The sequence below is a fragment of the Camellia sinensis genome, chromosome 1, assembly GCF_055761805.1.
Source record: "Camellia sinensis isolate YWXY chromosome 1, ASM5576180v1, whole genome shotgun sequence".
Taxonomy (NCBI): Eukaryota; Viridiplantae; Streptophyta; class Magnoliopsida; order Ericales; family Theaceae; genus Camellia; species Camellia sinensis.
This window is the reverse complement of record NC_138961.1, coordinates 72625228-72642514: the sequence shown is the minus strand read 5'-3', so window position 1 is coordinate 72642514 and position 17287 is coordinate 72625228. Positions and strand designations below refer to the sequence as shown.

General features: G+C 33.0%; 2 protein-coding genes across 3 annotated transcripts; one reads left to right on the top strand and one right to left on the bottom strand.

Moving 5' to 3' along the window:
* Window positions 1-312: 312 nt before the first annotated feature.
* Window positions 313-6635, top strand: LOC114282664 (Uncharacterized conserved protein (UCP012943)). Its single transcript, XM_028225407.2, has 4 exons — window positions 313-961; window positions 3258-3501; window positions 4760-4853; window positions 6092-6635. The coding sequence occupies exons 1-4, from the start codon at window positions 543-545 to the stop codon at window positions 6373-6375; spliced, it is 1041 nt and encodes a 346-aa protein (XP_028081208.2). The 5' UTR covers window positions 313-542; the 3' UTR covers window positions 6376-6635.
* A 462-nt stretch (window positions 6636-7097) lies between these two features.
* Window positions 7098-16740, bottom strand: LOC114282663 (uncharacterized). 2 transcript variants are annotated; one of them, XM_082879459.1, is made up of 9 exons: window positions 16521-16740; window positions 16356-16414; window positions 16206-16260; window positions 11597-11636; window positions 9984-10222; window positions 9814-9877; window positions 9064-9155; window positions 8611-8958; window positions 7098-7505 (listed from the first exon to the last, which is right to left on the bottom strand). In XM_082879459.1, exons 1-9 carry the CDS (start codon window positions 16557-16559, stop codon window positions 7353-7355), a joined length of 1089 nt encoding a protein of 362 aa, XP_082735585.1. In that variant the 5' UTR covers window positions 16560-16740; the 3' UTR covers window positions 7098-7352. The 2 variants fall into 2 exon arrangements, with proteins under 2 accessions (XP_082735585.1, XP_082735586.1); XM_082879460.1 differs by having other exon boundaries at window positions 9094-9155.
* Between the last annotated feature and the right edge of the window lie 547 nt (window positions 16741-17287).

The following is a 17287-nucleotide window of genomic DNA, read 5'->3' as shown; positions in this document are numbered from 1 at the left end:
TGATTTTGAGAGATAAATTTTCAAAAAATATTTTGAAGAAAAAGTTTAGATTTTTTTTTAATTTGTTTGGTTGTGTATTTTGGAAATAGTTTTGGAGTATGAGAGTTTGAGATGATTTGACATTTTGTTATAATTAAATAAATGTATATGAAAAAAAAATGATTGAGAATGAAAAAGAAAAAAAAAATAATTAATTAATATATAAAAAAAAGAAAAAATAATTTTAAAAATTTTCAACCAAACAAAATTTTAAAAAAATTGTGCTTCAAAAGTTAAACCAAACAACAACCAATTCTTCTACCAAATAACCGGCTCTCACATAGGTGTCGAGTCGCAATTTTACAAACTCCATATTTATTAGACAAAAAATTTAGTACCACTAACATTTTCCTTCCAAAAAAAAAAACATCAAACGTACCATCCATCCTATCCGCATAACAACTTCTCCTCGTAACAAACGAAGAAATTCTCTGTAAAGGTAATCTAGAGAGAGAAACCAACAAAGAGGAGAGAGAGAGCGAGAGAGAGAGAGAGAGAGATCCATGAGGAGGTCATTTGGGGCTAACGGAGGAATGGGCGGTGGCGGAGGAATGCTAAGAACAGTTCAAAGGGCAGTTAGGGCTGGTGTTGGTGGTTCAGCCCAAGAACCCTTTTCTCACTCCACAGCCACCAATTCCTCTACTACCACCAGATCCACTTACAAACCCACCACTTCAAACCTTCTCTCTCTCTCCTCTTCAACTTCTTCTTCATTTCACCATACTGTATCTTCGATTTCCAACTTACCCACTTGGCTTGGCTCTTCTTCTCCTACTCCTACTACTTTCAGTGATGAATTTGAGTGGGAGTGTGTTGATGGAATTGAAGATGAAAAAGGTGTATGTGCTTTTTATGATGATTTTGTTTTTGGGTCCGTTCCATCTGAGGACGAAGTTCAACATGCTCTCTCTTCTCTTCAGCAGTAAGTTCTTCATTTGCCTTAATTTCTTCTTAGTTTTAATGGATTTTTGCTCTTTCTGAATTTTCTTTACTAATTTTGAAAAAAAAAAAAAAGAAGGAATGTTAAGTTGATATTTTCTTCATGTTTTTCTTATTTATCTGTAATTGTAATGTTAGTGATTATAATTTCTTTCTGTTTGGGCATTGAAGGTTTTATGGTATTTAATTCTTCTTGATTTTGATGGTTTTTTTTTTTTTTTTTTTCCTGAAGTTTCTTTACCAATTTGGGGGGGAGGAATGTTGAGGTGGTATTTCTTTTTGGGTAAATTACATTTACACCCTAGGGTTTGGATTTAATACATATCACCCTGACTTTTGGAAAATTACACTTCCTCTGTTTTTTTTCCTTTCCTTTCCTTTACTTTTTTTTTTTTTTCAATATAATTTCCTCTATTTTTTCTATTTTTTTTAGTAGGAGTTGTTACCTTTTATTTAAACAGATTTATGAAATGGGACTATTAACCATAGGCGTGAGAATGTAATTTTCAGAATGTCAGGGGTGAAATGTAATTAGACCAAACCTCAAGGTTGTCAGTGTAATTTACCCCCTTTTTTTTTTCTTTTTGTTTTTTTTTGTGTTATCCGGCTGCAATTGTAATGTTTGTAATTGTAAATGACTAATGTAATTACATTCTATTTTTCTGTTTAGGCATTGAAGGTTTTATAATATATGTGTATATATATATTCCTTCTTGAATTTGGTTAGTTTCTTTGCGTTTCTTGTTTAAATTTTAGATGGGCAGAGGGAAGAGAAGAAGAAAAAAAAAAAAAAAAGAGCAAGAATTTATAATACAACTAAATTGGGTGAAAAAAGAAAATTATCAAAAGATTAATTAGCACCCAAGGTAAATTACTAATGGCGACAATGGTGTTGGTAATGAATGGATAGGGTACCACTTCTCAGGTTTATTACACTTAAATTTTTAATACTAATGTCCTGATCTTGTTGATAATGATGATTGAATATGACAATTGCCTTAGATTACCCACAGTATCAGAATTCCTTGAACAGCTAGTCATTTTCTTTTTGATAATTGCTATCACAAGTTCTATTTTTTAATATTTAATGTATAGACCGATGATAGCAAAGATGATAGTGATGTATTAGGATAATCTTATGGTTCCAATCAAAACATTACTCAAGAAGGATGGTTTTTGAGCTTGGTTTATTTATATTTAATGTCACTTTCTGAACTTCATTTGTTTAGAAGACAAGAAAAGTGAAAGATTAGTCATGTTTTCATTTAACAAAAATGAGAATTGGAAGTAGAAATGTGAAAATAGAGAGACAAGCCAACTTAGCTTAAGTCTATATACATTGTTCTTAATGTTAAATTGTTAATAGCTGAATCGATGGTGAATATTATGATAACATGGAAGTTGAAACCAAATAAACCTGCGAGTTTCAACTTTCTAACACTCTCCAAGCCTATCAGTAAGTGTTTAATGAAAGTTCTGAAGAGAGGAGATCATAGCACACAAAACCTAGCTGGACCGTGTTAGACCTTGTCCCTTGTTCCTTGTCTTTGTGCAACAATAAAGTCTATGGAACCAACTACATAAAAGATAGGTGGAGCAATCTGAATGGAACTGTTTCTTTTATATATGAGATCTGTTGTGTTGGAAAACTTATTTCTTTGTACCTTCACAGTACATAACATAGTAAATTGTAATACGAGTACAATTTTATATAATAAATTTATCTAGAATAAAAGTAATAAAATAATTAGTAAATTGTGATTATGACGAAGAAGATTTTTTCTGCTTTTGTAAGAATCTCAAACATAATCAGGAGAGTTCATACCACTAGGCTTTACCATTCCAATGGTGAATTTCAAATTTAGATTTGTATGTCTTCTTGTAGTTTTCTCCAGTTCTACTTGGATTGTGAGCTAACTATTCCTTTTTCATTATCGATGTCTCTTTTTTCAAGTAGTTGGTTTGGGGCTGACAATGGGAAAATTGTGATCCTTAGATGATCCTTGAGAGATTTGTTATAAATAATTCGGGAATCTATTTTCTTCTGTACAGTATTGCCGAACACAGCTTTTCCAAGTCTCTCTAGTTCTATAAAAGTATAAAAAGATACATATTTGGATTTTCTTCTATGTTATCCGGAATTATTTTTAAATGATTGCTAGTCGATGAAAGTGTTTTTACAAAATACTATTTTTTGAATAGTTGAATATCAAGTTTGTCTTGGGTCCCTCTGATCATCCTAATAAATTTTGTTATCTGGGAATGTTTTGTACTTGTAGGGTCCTTGACCCAGCCTCCTTTTCACAGTTCATCAAAGATAGACTTGCTTATAATTCCAACAACAACGTTGCAGATGAAATTACTAGCCCAACTGGTCTGGTGACCCGAGTTTCTTCAGTTGGGACAGAGTTAGATTGGATTGAACCCTCAATGCAACTATGTGATCCAAGGATGTTGCAGCGTCATGGATCTGACAGAGTTTATGATGCTTTCAATTTATTGCAGACTGATCCTTCTATTCAGGTGCTTCACATCATTGACTCTTAAAATTTACAAGGATGGTTTGTGCTTGTGGACAGTTTTGTAATTTTTTTATAAAAAAAAATAAAAATTGAAATTGGATGGGAAAAATGTCTTAAAATCTAAACTACATGTGACTTCATTTAAATTTTGATAGACCCTATTTAGTTATGTAAGTCTTGGAAAGAAAATGAAAATGGGAAAAGAAAAAAAAAATCTAGTCTTTTAGAGGTTTGATTTGCAAGAAAAGGAAAAACATTCAATAAAGGAGGAACCATGTATTGGCTTTATTTTCTTAGAAACATGGCTTATCATCTCCTGCAAAAAACTCAAGAATTATTTTTACTCCCATGAAAGCTGTTACTTATTTATTATTAGGAATCTCCCACTACATAAAATTAGCTTCTCTTGTATTAATGTATGGATGATTTTTTAAATAAAATAAAAAACCTACTTTCATGCAATTCAAATAATATAATATAATATAATTTGATTGTAACATTCTTCTTTCTAGTTTTTTTTTTTTTAAATTTTTATTTTTATTGTATTTTATTACATTTAGTTTTCTTTGAGCGAAATTATATGATGTTCTCGACCAATAGTTCCATTAACAATTTTTTAACTACCATGTTGGCTATGGAATAATAGACATAAATAATGGCTAAAAGTTTAAAAAATAAATACTTTTGCTTGTGAGTTTTGATGTCAAGGAGTGGAATCAATTGTGCTTGTGTTGTAATATATGAACAAATAAAGTGAACCTGTGGAGTTGTTGTTTTATATATTACCCGTGAACATTGAAGATTTATTTTTAATAATTTTTCTTCTCTGTTCATACTTCATAGTAACAGTTACACCCCCAACCCTGCAGCCCCTCCTTTTAAGGGGCGGCTCGAAGAACTGCTCAAGATAACAGCTTTTTTTAAAAATTTTTATTTTTTTCGTGCTGTTTGATGTTATTCGAATGCATTTACATAGAAACATATGGGAGTTCCCATAAAAATAAAGCTGAACGTTGCATTTGTTATTACATTTGAACCCTCAGTTTGGTAGGGTAATATATAGCGCGTTATTATTATTATTATTATTTTTGGATCAGTTAAACTCAGTTGTTCTGATCCCCAAAAGTTTTAGTAAACAGATTATTATTTTTCTTTTGACATATGCAAGGTCAGATTGAATTTTGTTCAAGTTTTATGTATTTCGTCTTCCCGTTTCTTTTTAAATTTGTTTTTTGTCTTTAATAATTTTTTATGTGCAGAGGATGGTCGTTTCATTATCATCTGATAAAGCTGTTTGGGATGCTGTTTTGAGCAATGAGGTGGTGCGGGAGCTCAGAGAGTCACTAAGTGAAGGTTTGTTTGAAACCATATAAATATGATTAATGATTATCTTTTACGAACACATCTTCTTCTTTTTTTGGTGGCCAAATTGAGCAGCCCCCATCTCTCTCTCCACTCTTCCTCTTCATTTAGCTCACTTATTTCTTATGAAATTATTGGTGGGCAATACTAATGAAATTCTTTACTTGAAAAGAAACTCGGGATGCCCTATTTGTTGCTCAAGGAAATAACTTTCTTGTTTAGAGCATTTCTTCTCGTCATTTTATTCATTATGCTTTTGAAACTCTTCACCCAATAATATATAGATTTTGTTTGGGCTCTTTTTGAAATATGCATTAAGTAGTTTCCAATTTCTGTTACTTTATTTTCCCTAATGATCATGGTGGTTATTATTGGAGAAATGTTATAAAGATGCTGCTTCTAGATTCCAATTTGATTCACATTATAAGTGGTTCACAATATGGAATATTGAGGGTTATGCTCATCACTTCACCAAAAATAAGAATAAAAAGGTTAATTAACAAGACATGTCAACCCCACCAAAAATTATCAATCTAGATTTCTACTAACAAATCATTGTGTTTAGAACGAATTACACTGGTAGTCCTTGCATTTTGGTACTTGTATAATTTTGGTTCCTATAATTTTAATTGGCTTGATTTTGTATCAATTCAATTCAATTGATAACGTCGGTTAGGGTTTTTGATAGAAAATGATTGCTAAGTTGGTTGAGGTTAACTCATTGAGTTGACCAAGTTTACAATTTTGTCTCTAATACTGTGTTTGATTGTGGGATTAGGGAAGAGATTTGGAAAGGAAAATGAAAAATGTAGGTGGAATGTAAATAAAATATAACTACATTTCACATAGTTTCACACATTTTTTTCCTTTCTTTTTCCAAATCTTTTCCCAAATTCCTCAACCAAACACAGCATAAAAGAATTGACACATCTGCTCGTGTGGACATTTTCCATAAAAATTGTTGACGGTTGTAATCAATTGGAAGTTGAGACAAAATTATAAATTAAGGGTCAAAATCGAGCCAATTGAAATTATAAGGATTAAAATGACATGAAGACCAAAATATAGAAACTGTTGGTATAGTTTGCCCTTGCATTGAATATCTACTTATATGTAACAAACCATGAATAACGAAGACTGAAATTATGTGGCAGATTGGAAATCTAACTATACTTGACATATATCATTTTCGTATTCACATGATAATTTCATTAGGCATGTATATGCAGCTGACAACAATGTACTTGAGAACCTGGATGACTGTTCTGATGGCGGCTCCAAAGCAGCAACAAACATACTGAGTTGGATTTTTGACAATACTAAGGCGAAAGTGATGGAACTAATCGATAAAGTTATGAAGCTAGTGAATGAGTTGTTTCAACCTCCAGAGGATGAAAAGAAGACAACAGGAGGAGCAGCCACGGACTCATTTCAGGAAAAACTGCAAACTTCGTTCATGCTCTCCATTGTGGTCCTCTTGATTGTGGTTGTGAGTCGAGCCCATAGGGCTTGATCTTAATCTGACGACACAACAAAGGTGACCTCCATTGACTCACTTAGTTCCCAGTTGATGATTGAATTATTGAAGAACGTTGGTTTTACGTTAAGTTTACTGTAAAATATATAAATTTGAACTTGGGTTTGGCTGGTTTTGTGTATGATATGGGGAATGTATAAATGGAAGGCTGTGTTTGTTGGAAAAAGTAAATGTCAAACTTCTCTTCTTGTTAAAGCTTCTTTGAATATTCCAATATTACTTCTCTGCTTGAGTAAGGGCTGTTTAGTGTAGTTTATGGAGCTACTTATTATTATTATTTATTTAGAATTTTTGGTTTAATTTTTGCTTACAGTTAATAAGGCAGAAATAACTTAAATTGGTTGAAAAAACCCGAGTATTGAGAAGTTGGTGGAGAAATGTTATTGATTTCTGTTTTTTTATGATATTTTTAACTTGCTAGAAGTTGCACCAAACAGTTCCTAGGGCCTGTTCTTTCATTTTAGGTTTTCGTTTAAATCCATTATTTATGATGGACTAAGCTTTTGTTGCACCACAAAAATATGAGATAAAAAACAGTCAAAAACCCTAGATTTCTCATAAGTATCATATTTCTCCTTGTACAGTTAGGAAAACCCTTCACATTGGATCTATAGTGGATTCCGAGCCCCACAACCCGACTCAACTCACGTATAAGCAATAATTGTATCAACAAACAAACTACAAGACACCCAACAAAATTAGTTTAAGGCAATTCACTCTATACCATAATATTGCTCCTCGTCTAGGTTTGGGAATTTGAAAACCTAGGTACAACAAAGCTCTTAATACAGCTATAACTACTGGCTAAACATCTTAGATGCTCCTATGCATTAACAGACCGATCTTAGATGCTAACAAGTTGGCGTTGTCAGTTACTCTGGCTACATATTTACGTATCAGTTCTAATGAAATATACAAGCACTATATTGTATGGTCAAAATGGCCAGTAACATCTACTCCAACTCAATCACATTGTCCAAGAGGGAATCAATATCTGGAGTTACAACAGCCCGCTTGCCTATTTCTCCAACCGCACAACAGTTCTCATCAGCAGTGTTGATTGCCACCACATCTTGAAAACATTTACAACTTACACCCGGTGATACCTGAAAATCATTTTAGTTACATTACTAAGTTTATAAGTCCAAACAAACAACTTACGTGACCTCAATGAGTTCTCTCTGAAGTTACTAATTGTGAAGACAAAAAGAAAATATATTTCTATGGTTTGTGGTGCAAACACACAAAAAATTGGCACAGTTCAGGAAAGTGTGAACAAAATTCTTGAAATGGTAAGACAGTCATCATAATCTTTTTCTTCAAGTATTTGATGGCTCTAATACAATATATATAAGCCTACACAATGTTTTTCATTATCAGGACAAATGGCAGCAAGTATTAATGGAACACTTGTGACAGCCTTGTAAGGTAATCTTAAAGGCCTCAAGATCTAAACATTTCCCGTTAACGTTGTACTTGGTTGGAGAATTTAGAAAGGGATTTAGAAAGGAAAAGGGAAAAGGTGTGTAAAATTAGGTAAAATGTAGGTATATTATATTCACATTTCACTTACCTTTTTCCTTTTCTTTTTCAAATCTCTTCCCAAATCCCCAACCAAACATAGCGTAAAGGACACTGCAATCACTGTAAAGTATAAACTAAAAGGCAATTCAGCTGAACCCTTCAAATGTCCCCAAGACTGAGGTGGACCTAGGTAGATGAATCTACGCAGCCATTCATACTGCGGCAATCAAAGATTCCACATCTAAATGAAGGCTAACCAGTTTCAAGAAATAAATATAACAAGGGTGAAGGAACAAAAGGAAACTCTTCTGTAACCTTTAGGCACAATGACATAGAGCAACTTTAAACCTCTGTAGATTTTGCACAACTTGATGCTAGTGTTATATGCTTTCTTCAAGAAATCAATTTTTATTTCTTTCATTCCTGGGGGTTTTGGTTTTGCACGGGAGGTCATGAAGATGGTTCTTTTGTTTCTTTAGAAATGGTAAGCAATATTTTAGGTGCAAGGGTTCTTTTATGTCCACTTCAATATAAATGTTTTTGTTGTTGGTAGCTGTAAATTGCACAATCTCCTTTCATGACCTCTGAAGCAAGACATCACGATCAGAGAGAGAGAGAGAGAGAGAGAGAGAAGCCGAATATTCTGCTAAGTATAAAAGTTCAACGTTAAGATGCAATATAACTTACGTCATGGATGACTTCTCCAAGCTTCCACTTGATTGCTCCACTCTTGTAAACAAACATCTTGCCCATGTATCCTCCAGGCAGTTCATTCAAACTACAACCCATCATGGAAGCATTACTTGTCTCCAATGGCATAGAGCTGCCCACTGTCTCTTTCCCTTTTACTGAAGTATCCCCAACTGTTGATCTGCCAGCTATCTCTTTCCCCTTTGCACCGGCTGAAGCACCTGTGCTCCCTGATGGTTTCGAACTGTCAGTTCTCTCTTTTCCATTTGCACTTGCTGATTGCTTAACTAGGGGCAGATTATCAGGAAATTGAAGAAAGAACATCTGTGGTTTGTTATTTTCCTCCTGTCCATCATTAACCCGTGTACGTTAAGTGGCAAATACTAACAAAATTGTCAATTGGGTAAGGATTTGACATTATTTCAAGATTTCATTTATTAGATAACAAACCAGCAGCCCAAGCTCCAAAGCTGGATTTACATTTTTTTCATCATACTCCAAGTTTATTGCAGCATCCCCAAATTCTGCTTCATCAAGAAGTTCTGAATGCAAAAGCAAGAAAGCCATATTGGACAATGAACATCACAAAGAGAGGAGAAAAAAAAAAGAAGAAGAAGAAGAAGAAGAAGAAGAAGAAGAAAATTGATGAATAATTATGGCACTACTGACACTGTAGCTTTTAAAGCTTCAGAGTTCACCTTAGGGCTATGGAATTTTTTCGGCACATATCCATTCTCTAATGACCTTTTTTTTTTCTCTTTGTTCATTTTATTCTTATAATTTTGTATGTTATTATTACATTTATTTTTGAGTAAAACCCAATTTTAGAGGATGAGTTTGTGCGTTAAATTGCTATGGCAAAAGCAAAACGACTTTCACTCCTAAATGCATAAAAAAAATCCATGTAAAACAAGGAGACCAACACAATATTTCTTCCAGATTAGAAAGAAGTATGAAGCTAATGTTACACATCATTTGTGAGGAACCCTGCAAGGTCACCCATAAACTGCAATTGCATTAAACTGATGCAAAAATCATTTATACATTTTTTTATTTTATTTTTAATATTCAGACCAGCTATTGCTGGACCATGAAAGGTCACCTGAAAACCGAGCACACTTTTACAAATTTTCAAGGGTATAGACATTATATTTTTTTAAAAATAAGAGTGACTAACACTGCAATGCATTGAAAACAAACCTGGGTCTCCAGAGTTAGGCCTTCTCAAAGGAAGAGAAATAGGATGGTTAGAGTGGAGGTAATCCTGTGTTGGCATTGATGAAAGAAATGCATATGAGAGAGAGAGAGAGAGAGAGAGAGAGAGAGAGAGAGAGAGAGGTGTAAGGGGATGAACAGCCCAGACTTCTCACCCAAGGTTCTTTGTAGTTTTTCTGTTTCTTTTGATATGATGCATCCACAGCATTTGCAGAACTGCTGGTGGTTCCATCTGGTTTAGCAGTTGAAGGCAAAGAAAAGACGATTTGCTCATCACCAGAATCAGAATCCTTCAAGCCTGAATCCTTACTTCTACCAGTATTCCCTTCCCCACGTCTGCCATATGCCCTTATGGAATCTGATGATGCAGCTCCAAATGTAACTTGCACTGAAGCTACAAATTTGAATACCAAACATGATCTTAAGAACAACTATCATTATAATGATCGTAATAATCATAGTAATAAAGATGCTCACAAGATCATGATAGAGACAATTCATAAGTCCTCATTCATTCCTCATCCCAAGTATATGGAAAGGTAACACTGAAACTGATCAACTAGTCCATCCTATTAGGGCTATGTTTTATTCCAATTATGTGGGACTGAGTTCACCCACGACACTTCATCAAAAAGCCACTTCTTATTTTACACAGTTGTATTTCCTAGTCTCGTTCTCATTAATAGACATCATTACCCAATATAGTTGATATTTCCAGATAAATATTCCAATCATATATATTGCCCCTTACACATATATATACATACAACTATGTTTTTCTTAGCCCCAAAGTACTTGCTTTCTTTTGTAGTGTTGCCGTTTTATTATCCCAAATATTCAAAATCTCATCTGTATCTGAAATATTGCATGAAAAACATTGTCTGTTTAACTTTTTTATCCACATCAAGTATGTCAATTACATGATGTCAATCATCTATATCATGCCTCAGGTACTTCTGATATCCCACTTACCAGCAAAATGTGATGGAGTTACCAACATAGTTGACTATGAATTATTCCAAATAAGAATTTGTAGCTTTAAAAATAATATTTCAGGGACACGTACCAACTCGTTTTAATGCTTCCAGTGTGTTATTGAAACCTATACATTTATGTATGCCAGAACTCTTTTACTACAATAATCCAAAGACAATAAGGACCTATCTGGATAAGGGATACATGGAACAACAAAATTGGTGAACTTACTACTCTTTCCTTTCATTTCTTCAATCATAGAATTTTGATTTACTTTAGTAAAGCTGCATCAAAATAGACATTTATGGCTTCATTATAAACAACTCATGACCATTCTTACCAATGTCCTGTTCAATATCAACTATGAAGCAAATTTGAATTATGAAATTGGTCATTATAGATGTGAAGGTTCAATTGATACAGCTGAACATAGAAAAAAACAAGCAGACCTCCCAAATTGAAATTCAACAAATTATAACTTTCCATCTCCTACCCATTGTTGAACCCAGTTATCAAACACTAGTGCACACACGAGTCTACTATTTTATGGAACAGTTGCCAGTCTCTACTGTTAGATATGTTTTGTTTTATTTGTGTGCAGCCAGGACATCTAATATCATTTTCATAGACACTAGTTTTGGGTTCTTACTGAATTGCATGCCACCTCAACAATGTCATGTTCTATATATCAATATGCAAGACGGCACAACTAGTTGATATAAATATACTAGTTAGATAAAACTAACAACATCTACTCAAACCATAAATTAGGAAGTGCAATCTAACAACTTACAGTTCTTTTCAACTTGAGGTCCTTGTTTCCCCAGATGCTTCTGTACATACAGAGACAACAGTTCAATGATATTTAACACAAAAATAAAAAAATATAGTTGTAAGGTGGGTAGCCAAATGTTGAATTGTGTGAAAGTAATTTGGAGTTACTTATTTCTATCCTTAATTCGTTTGGTCTTTACATGGGATTGAGTTCTTGTTGTCCACTACAATATCAGAAGCCAGAACTCAAAATCCGAATAGGCCAAGATAATTGTTGTCACTTAGTGCCTTGCACTGTGGTTAAACATTTTTTTCCCACCTTTAGAAAGGTTTATTGAATGGGGAGCCCTTCTTTGCCATTTCACATAACAAACTCTAACATGGCAATGACAAGCAGTCATTGCATTGGAAATGAGGGGAAGGAGGAAATCCAAGTCTTAAAACATCTTTCCTTATAGGTGAAGCTAAAGCATGTACTCTCACAAGAAAGCAACTGAACATATTTTGGAAGCGATGCCAGCCCTTCAACGGGTCGAATACAAAACATGTTTTCACAATAAAAAGAAGTTACGAGAAACTTCTAGTCATTTCAATATCATTAACAAGCTTTCCTCAACAGTTTCTGATCTTCAACCATACAAAACCAGCCACATTTGGTAACTTGGAAAGATGGAAATGAAAAAAAAAAAAAGAAGAAATTTGAATCTCATGTCTTATTTTATAGTAATTTTGTTCTGATTGAACTAAAAAATACCCTCATATTAGGCACAAGTTGATATGATATTCATCATTTCCCATGATTGACATCAGAGGCAGAGTCAAGATTTTGGCACAGAGGGGGCACTAGTAAGGTAAAATGTTATGCCTACAATAGTGTGTCCCACCCGGCCATGTCTCACTCCTAATGCACTTAATCCCCAACTTTAACCACAACACTGACTTGGACTGTAATGGTTGTCTCCACCTCCTACCTCATACAGCTTGACAGAAGAAGAGACAATAAGAAAGAACCAAGTATTTTATTGAGAGATTTCTTTAAACAAGAAGTAAGCATTCTACATACTTCAGCACATGTTAATCACACAAGCATTTTTATTAAATTTTTTTTTTTGTTTTTTTATTCACCAATAAGAATAAATTTGCAAGCATTTGTTTTGTATAGGTGGACTTTACATCATAATAAAAGAGACTTTGTCGTAAAATAAACATTTAGAGGGAACAAATTATAGGAACTTCTTTAAAATAAAGAAAAAAAGAGTATACATTAAAATTTTAGAGGGAAAAATGGAGCAACTAGTTTATAAACATATACTGAAAAATAAATTTTATAAAGTTGAGGAGGGGCATAGGCCCATGCTCTCCACCCCTGATCTACAAAATGAAAAATTGAAATTCAAAATTTTAATTTCCTCTCAATGAGATGGAAATCTAAATGTGCAGCCTTAAAAAGAAAATTTTAAATTGTTCAGCTTTACGTCATTCGCGCTGCCAAATTCACATAATTGCCTTGCATTTTTACAATATGTTGCATCCAAACAGTTTTATTCATTTATTTATTATTTTTTATGGGATAAAACCAATTCTGAAAAATATTTAGTATATAAGTGAAGAAAAGTTATAAATTAAATGAATGTGTCTTGCCACTTTTCAAAAAGAATAAAAATAAAAAATGCATCACATTGTTGTGTAAGCAAAATTCTAGTTAAATTTCCATTTGCTTATTTTTCATATATGATACAACATTAGTCCATAATAATTTGTCCCATTAACATGAAATATATAATGCCACATTTGGACACCCATAACCCACTAAAAGTTCTAAGTAATAATAAACCTTTTCCATAACACGTCAACAGTCTCAAGACACAGGACAAAAAAAAAAAAAAGACCCCCCCCCCCCAAAAAAAAGTCAAGACTAAATACAAAAAAATTAGGAAAAATTATACGGGCAATTCATGTGCGTTGCTCTTTATATTAATTTAGTCCTTACATTTTAATTGTAGTAGTTTTTCTTTTAATTTTGAATTTTGTACTGATTTGGTCCAATCGATGGTATCAGTTACATTTTTGGATGGAAATTAAGTAAATGACTTTGCATGTACGCCCTTTGGTGGCTCACCACCACCACCACCCTACTCCACCAAACCCACCCTCATCCCCTTTACCCCTATCACCACCACCACTTCTCTTTGTGATACGGTCTTGATGAAACTCAACTCCAAAAACTAGTTTATAAGGTGAGGGTGCTCTCACTCTTATTATACACTTCAGATTCATTCCCTTTGTACCCAAGCGATATGGCATGCACCTTACCTCTCCCCACAGTCCAACTCTAAAACCATGTGACATGATCTTAAGTTGATCTTATACCCAAAAACTAGCTTGTGAAGTGAGGCAATGGTACTCTCACATTCATACATTATACATCTCTTTTGTATCTAGGTGATGTGGGACTTCACTTCACACCCTTTTTCCCCACCCCCTCCACTCCCTATCCAATGGCCCCATCACCGCCTTCTTCCTTCCCCAACAACATCTTTCCTGTTTCCAGCTCCATGACCTTCAAGCTCTCATCCCTAACCTTACCACCATCCACCCTTGGAATCCACCACCAACTAAGAAGCACGGACACAAAAACATGACATGACACGGACACATTGATATAGCAATTATCAAGAAGTACAAGATACGACACATGGAGGACAAACACGAAATAAAATGAAAATAGAAAAAAGAAGGAAAATAATCCCACATCGAGAGGGGAGGACGTCTTGCTGATTCAATTCAAGATAAAACTAGAATTACGTAACTTCACATAAGTTGATTAAGAAAAATATCCGACATATTTATTTCTTAGTAGATAAATTATTTAAATACGATACAAGAACTAAAGATGAAAAATGCTTGGGAGTTCTAATTGAGCACCCCTAATCCATTGCTAATGATATGGAGTAGGCCCCACTCTTTACTCCTCATCTTTCCTCTCTCTATTCTTTCCCTCTTCCACTTCATTAGAGGTTAAAATAAAAATGATATATTAGGAGATATAATACCACTCAATAAAGATACTACCTACTTAAGAGATCCCACTACTATTACAATACCTATAAACATATCTATTAATCCTCCTAACTAATAGATAATTCCAACATAAAATATAAAATAGTTAAGATTGTAACAAGGGCACACAAAATATATAATTTTATATATTTATTATATATTATATATGTAAATATAAATAGTTTTGATTACACTTATAATTTGTTTCATTTCAAGTGTCTATGTGATGGACACATTTATTCCTAAATATCCAACACGTGTCTGCATCTAAAATCTTACAAAAATAATAGAACATATTTGGACATGTCTAACACGAATGCACTACCATTTTACAAGCATTTGTAATTCTTAAACCACCACCATCAAGCAACCACCTGTACCACCACCATCCACCCCCAAAACCCTCCACCACTTCTGTCTGTCGTCTGTACCACCACTCTCCCTTTCCGCAGTCACCCTACCATTTCCATCTCCCATCTCCCTCTCCCTCTCCCTGTTGCCTCCTCTTTCTCCTCTCTCTCATATATATATAATGGAAAACGATATATAAGTTCACATTTTAGACTATTTTTTAGACCTAGTGATGTGTAAAAAAATGATTAGTTGATAATTAAATATTTTCTAATTATATCAACTAATCATCTTTTTGACCCATCATTAAGTCTAGAAAGTATGTCTAATTTTTTGACCTAAATAGCAATACTCATTTATAATACACATATACATATTATATAAAATAATGATTGTTTTTGAGTGAGTTAACTCACTATGTTGGGTGGAAAATATGTCACGTGTGAATTGTGCATAATTTTTGTCAAAAAAATCTTAATGAAAATTATCAATTATACTCAAATTGAGTCAAAATTTAAAAGCAAAGATCAAAATTGTTACAATCCGTTTTGAGCGAGGTGAGAAATAATAAAAACAAGAAGAAAGAGAGCTTTTTTTACCTCATATTTGATTTATAAGTGAGGTAAGTAAATAATGATAAGAAATGTAGGTCATATTTAACAAGTTCCACTTCTCACGAAAAAGATTTTGTGATAAATAAACTGATTAATTATGTATTTTTTATAATATTGAGATTCCCAAGTGAAGTTAAAAAAAATAAAAAATAAAAAATAAAAAATCTCATTCATGTTCCTATTTTACATAAACACAAAATCATTTTATTTTTTTTGTTTATCACAATCATTTAAGTAACCAATAAACGAGCGGTAGCATTATATAATCACACCTATATATATACATATATATATATAAAAATGTTATAAATTCTAAATAATCTATTAAATTTTTTACTAAACCTCAAACCTACTTGTGTGTGGCTACATGTGAGAGGCTTGGTAAAAAATGAGTAATGTTAGAGGTACAAATGTTCTATCAAATGTGTTACAGTCGGATCCACATTGTCTGGGCTCCACTCATATAAAACTTTTGATAAAATAATTGACCTCTAGTATTTTTGATAAAAAAATTGATAAATTATTTAAAATCCCTATCATTACTCATATATATATATATATATATATATAATAGTAGAGAGAGAGTGAGAGAGAATTATTTACGTTGACTCGACGCAAGAGTTCTTCGTCATGACTACGAGCATCATCCACTACTTCACTGCAAATATCAGAGGCATTACATTATACATAATTTCAACACAAAAACAATCCAAAAAAAAAAAAAAAAATCAAAAAAAATCAAAAAGTAAATACGTTTTGGGATCGGGGGGCTTCGGATTCCTGCGAGGAGGGGTTTTCGGAGGAAACCTAACCTGCAGAGAATAAAGAAATTCAAAAAATTAACAAAAAAATTTAAAAATTAATCTTCAAATTTGCATGAAATCAAAGAAAAGGAATGGAAAATGAAATTTAACAAACTTTTCTTGGCGCAGAAGAGCGGGTTTGATCTGGATCCATGAAGTTTGAGACTTGAAATTACAATTCTACAGAGTGAAATTAGAGGTGAAGAAGACTGAAAGAGAATCAAACGATCTGCACAAAGTTTCAGAACGTAGAAGACGAACGATCGAGAAAAAAATACGGGAAAAAAATGGGAGAGCGAGACTCGAACCCTAAACCTTGAGAGAAAAGGAGGACTGTTTTACCACCGTACCACACCAAACTTTTTATGCTTGTTCCTGAAACATTTAATTTATATCTTAACGTAATTGTAGATTTTTTGCTTACTATGAAACTTAATATTTACCAGTTAGATACCAAAAAAAATAAATAAAGTTGAAAGGACGAAAATATCCTTCAGAATTCATTGGTACATTTGATTGGAATTTTTATTTTTTATTTTTGTTCTTTCACACTATTTTGGAAATATGATTTTGTTCATACATGGTTAGAGTGTAAACAAAATATATTATCTTAGTGGTTCAAAATTATAGGCTCCATATCTAGAAAATGCATTAATTTTATTTAAATTTATAAGTTTTATAATTTTAAACTAAACCTCTCATATGATACAAAGCTACTTGTGTGTGGTTACATGTGAGAGGCTTGATAAAAAATGAGTAATGTTAGAGATCCCAAATATTCTATTAAATGTCTTACAGTCATACCCACATTGTATGGGCTCCACCCATATGAAACATTTGATAAAATAATTGGACCTCTAGTATTTTTGATAAAAAAATTGA

Coding starts and splice junctions, on each gene's coding strand:
- LOC114282663 (XM_082879459.1), bottom strand. CDS start 16,559: ATGGATCCAGATCAAACCCGCTCTTCTGCGCCAAGAAAA. Junction 9,878..9,983: donor AAAACTACAAAGAACCTTGG/GTGAGAAGTCTG, acceptor ATGCCAACACAG/GATTACCTCCACTCTAACCA. Junction 7,506..8,610: donor TTGGAGAAGTCATCCATGAC/GTAAGTTATATT, acceptor AATGATTTTCAG/GTATCACCGGGTGTAAGTTG.
- LOC114282664 (XM_028225407.2), top strand. CDS start 543: ATGAGGAGGTCATTTGGGGCTAACGGAGGAATGGGCGGTGGCGGAGGA. Junction 962..3,257: donor GCTCTCTCTTCTCTTCAGCA/GTAAGTTCTTCA, acceptor TTGTACTTGTAG/GGTCCTTGACCCAGCCTCCT. Junction 3,502..4,759: donor AGACTGATCCTTCTATTCAG/GTGCTTCACATC, acceptor TTTTATGTGCAG/AGGATGGTCGTTTCATTATC.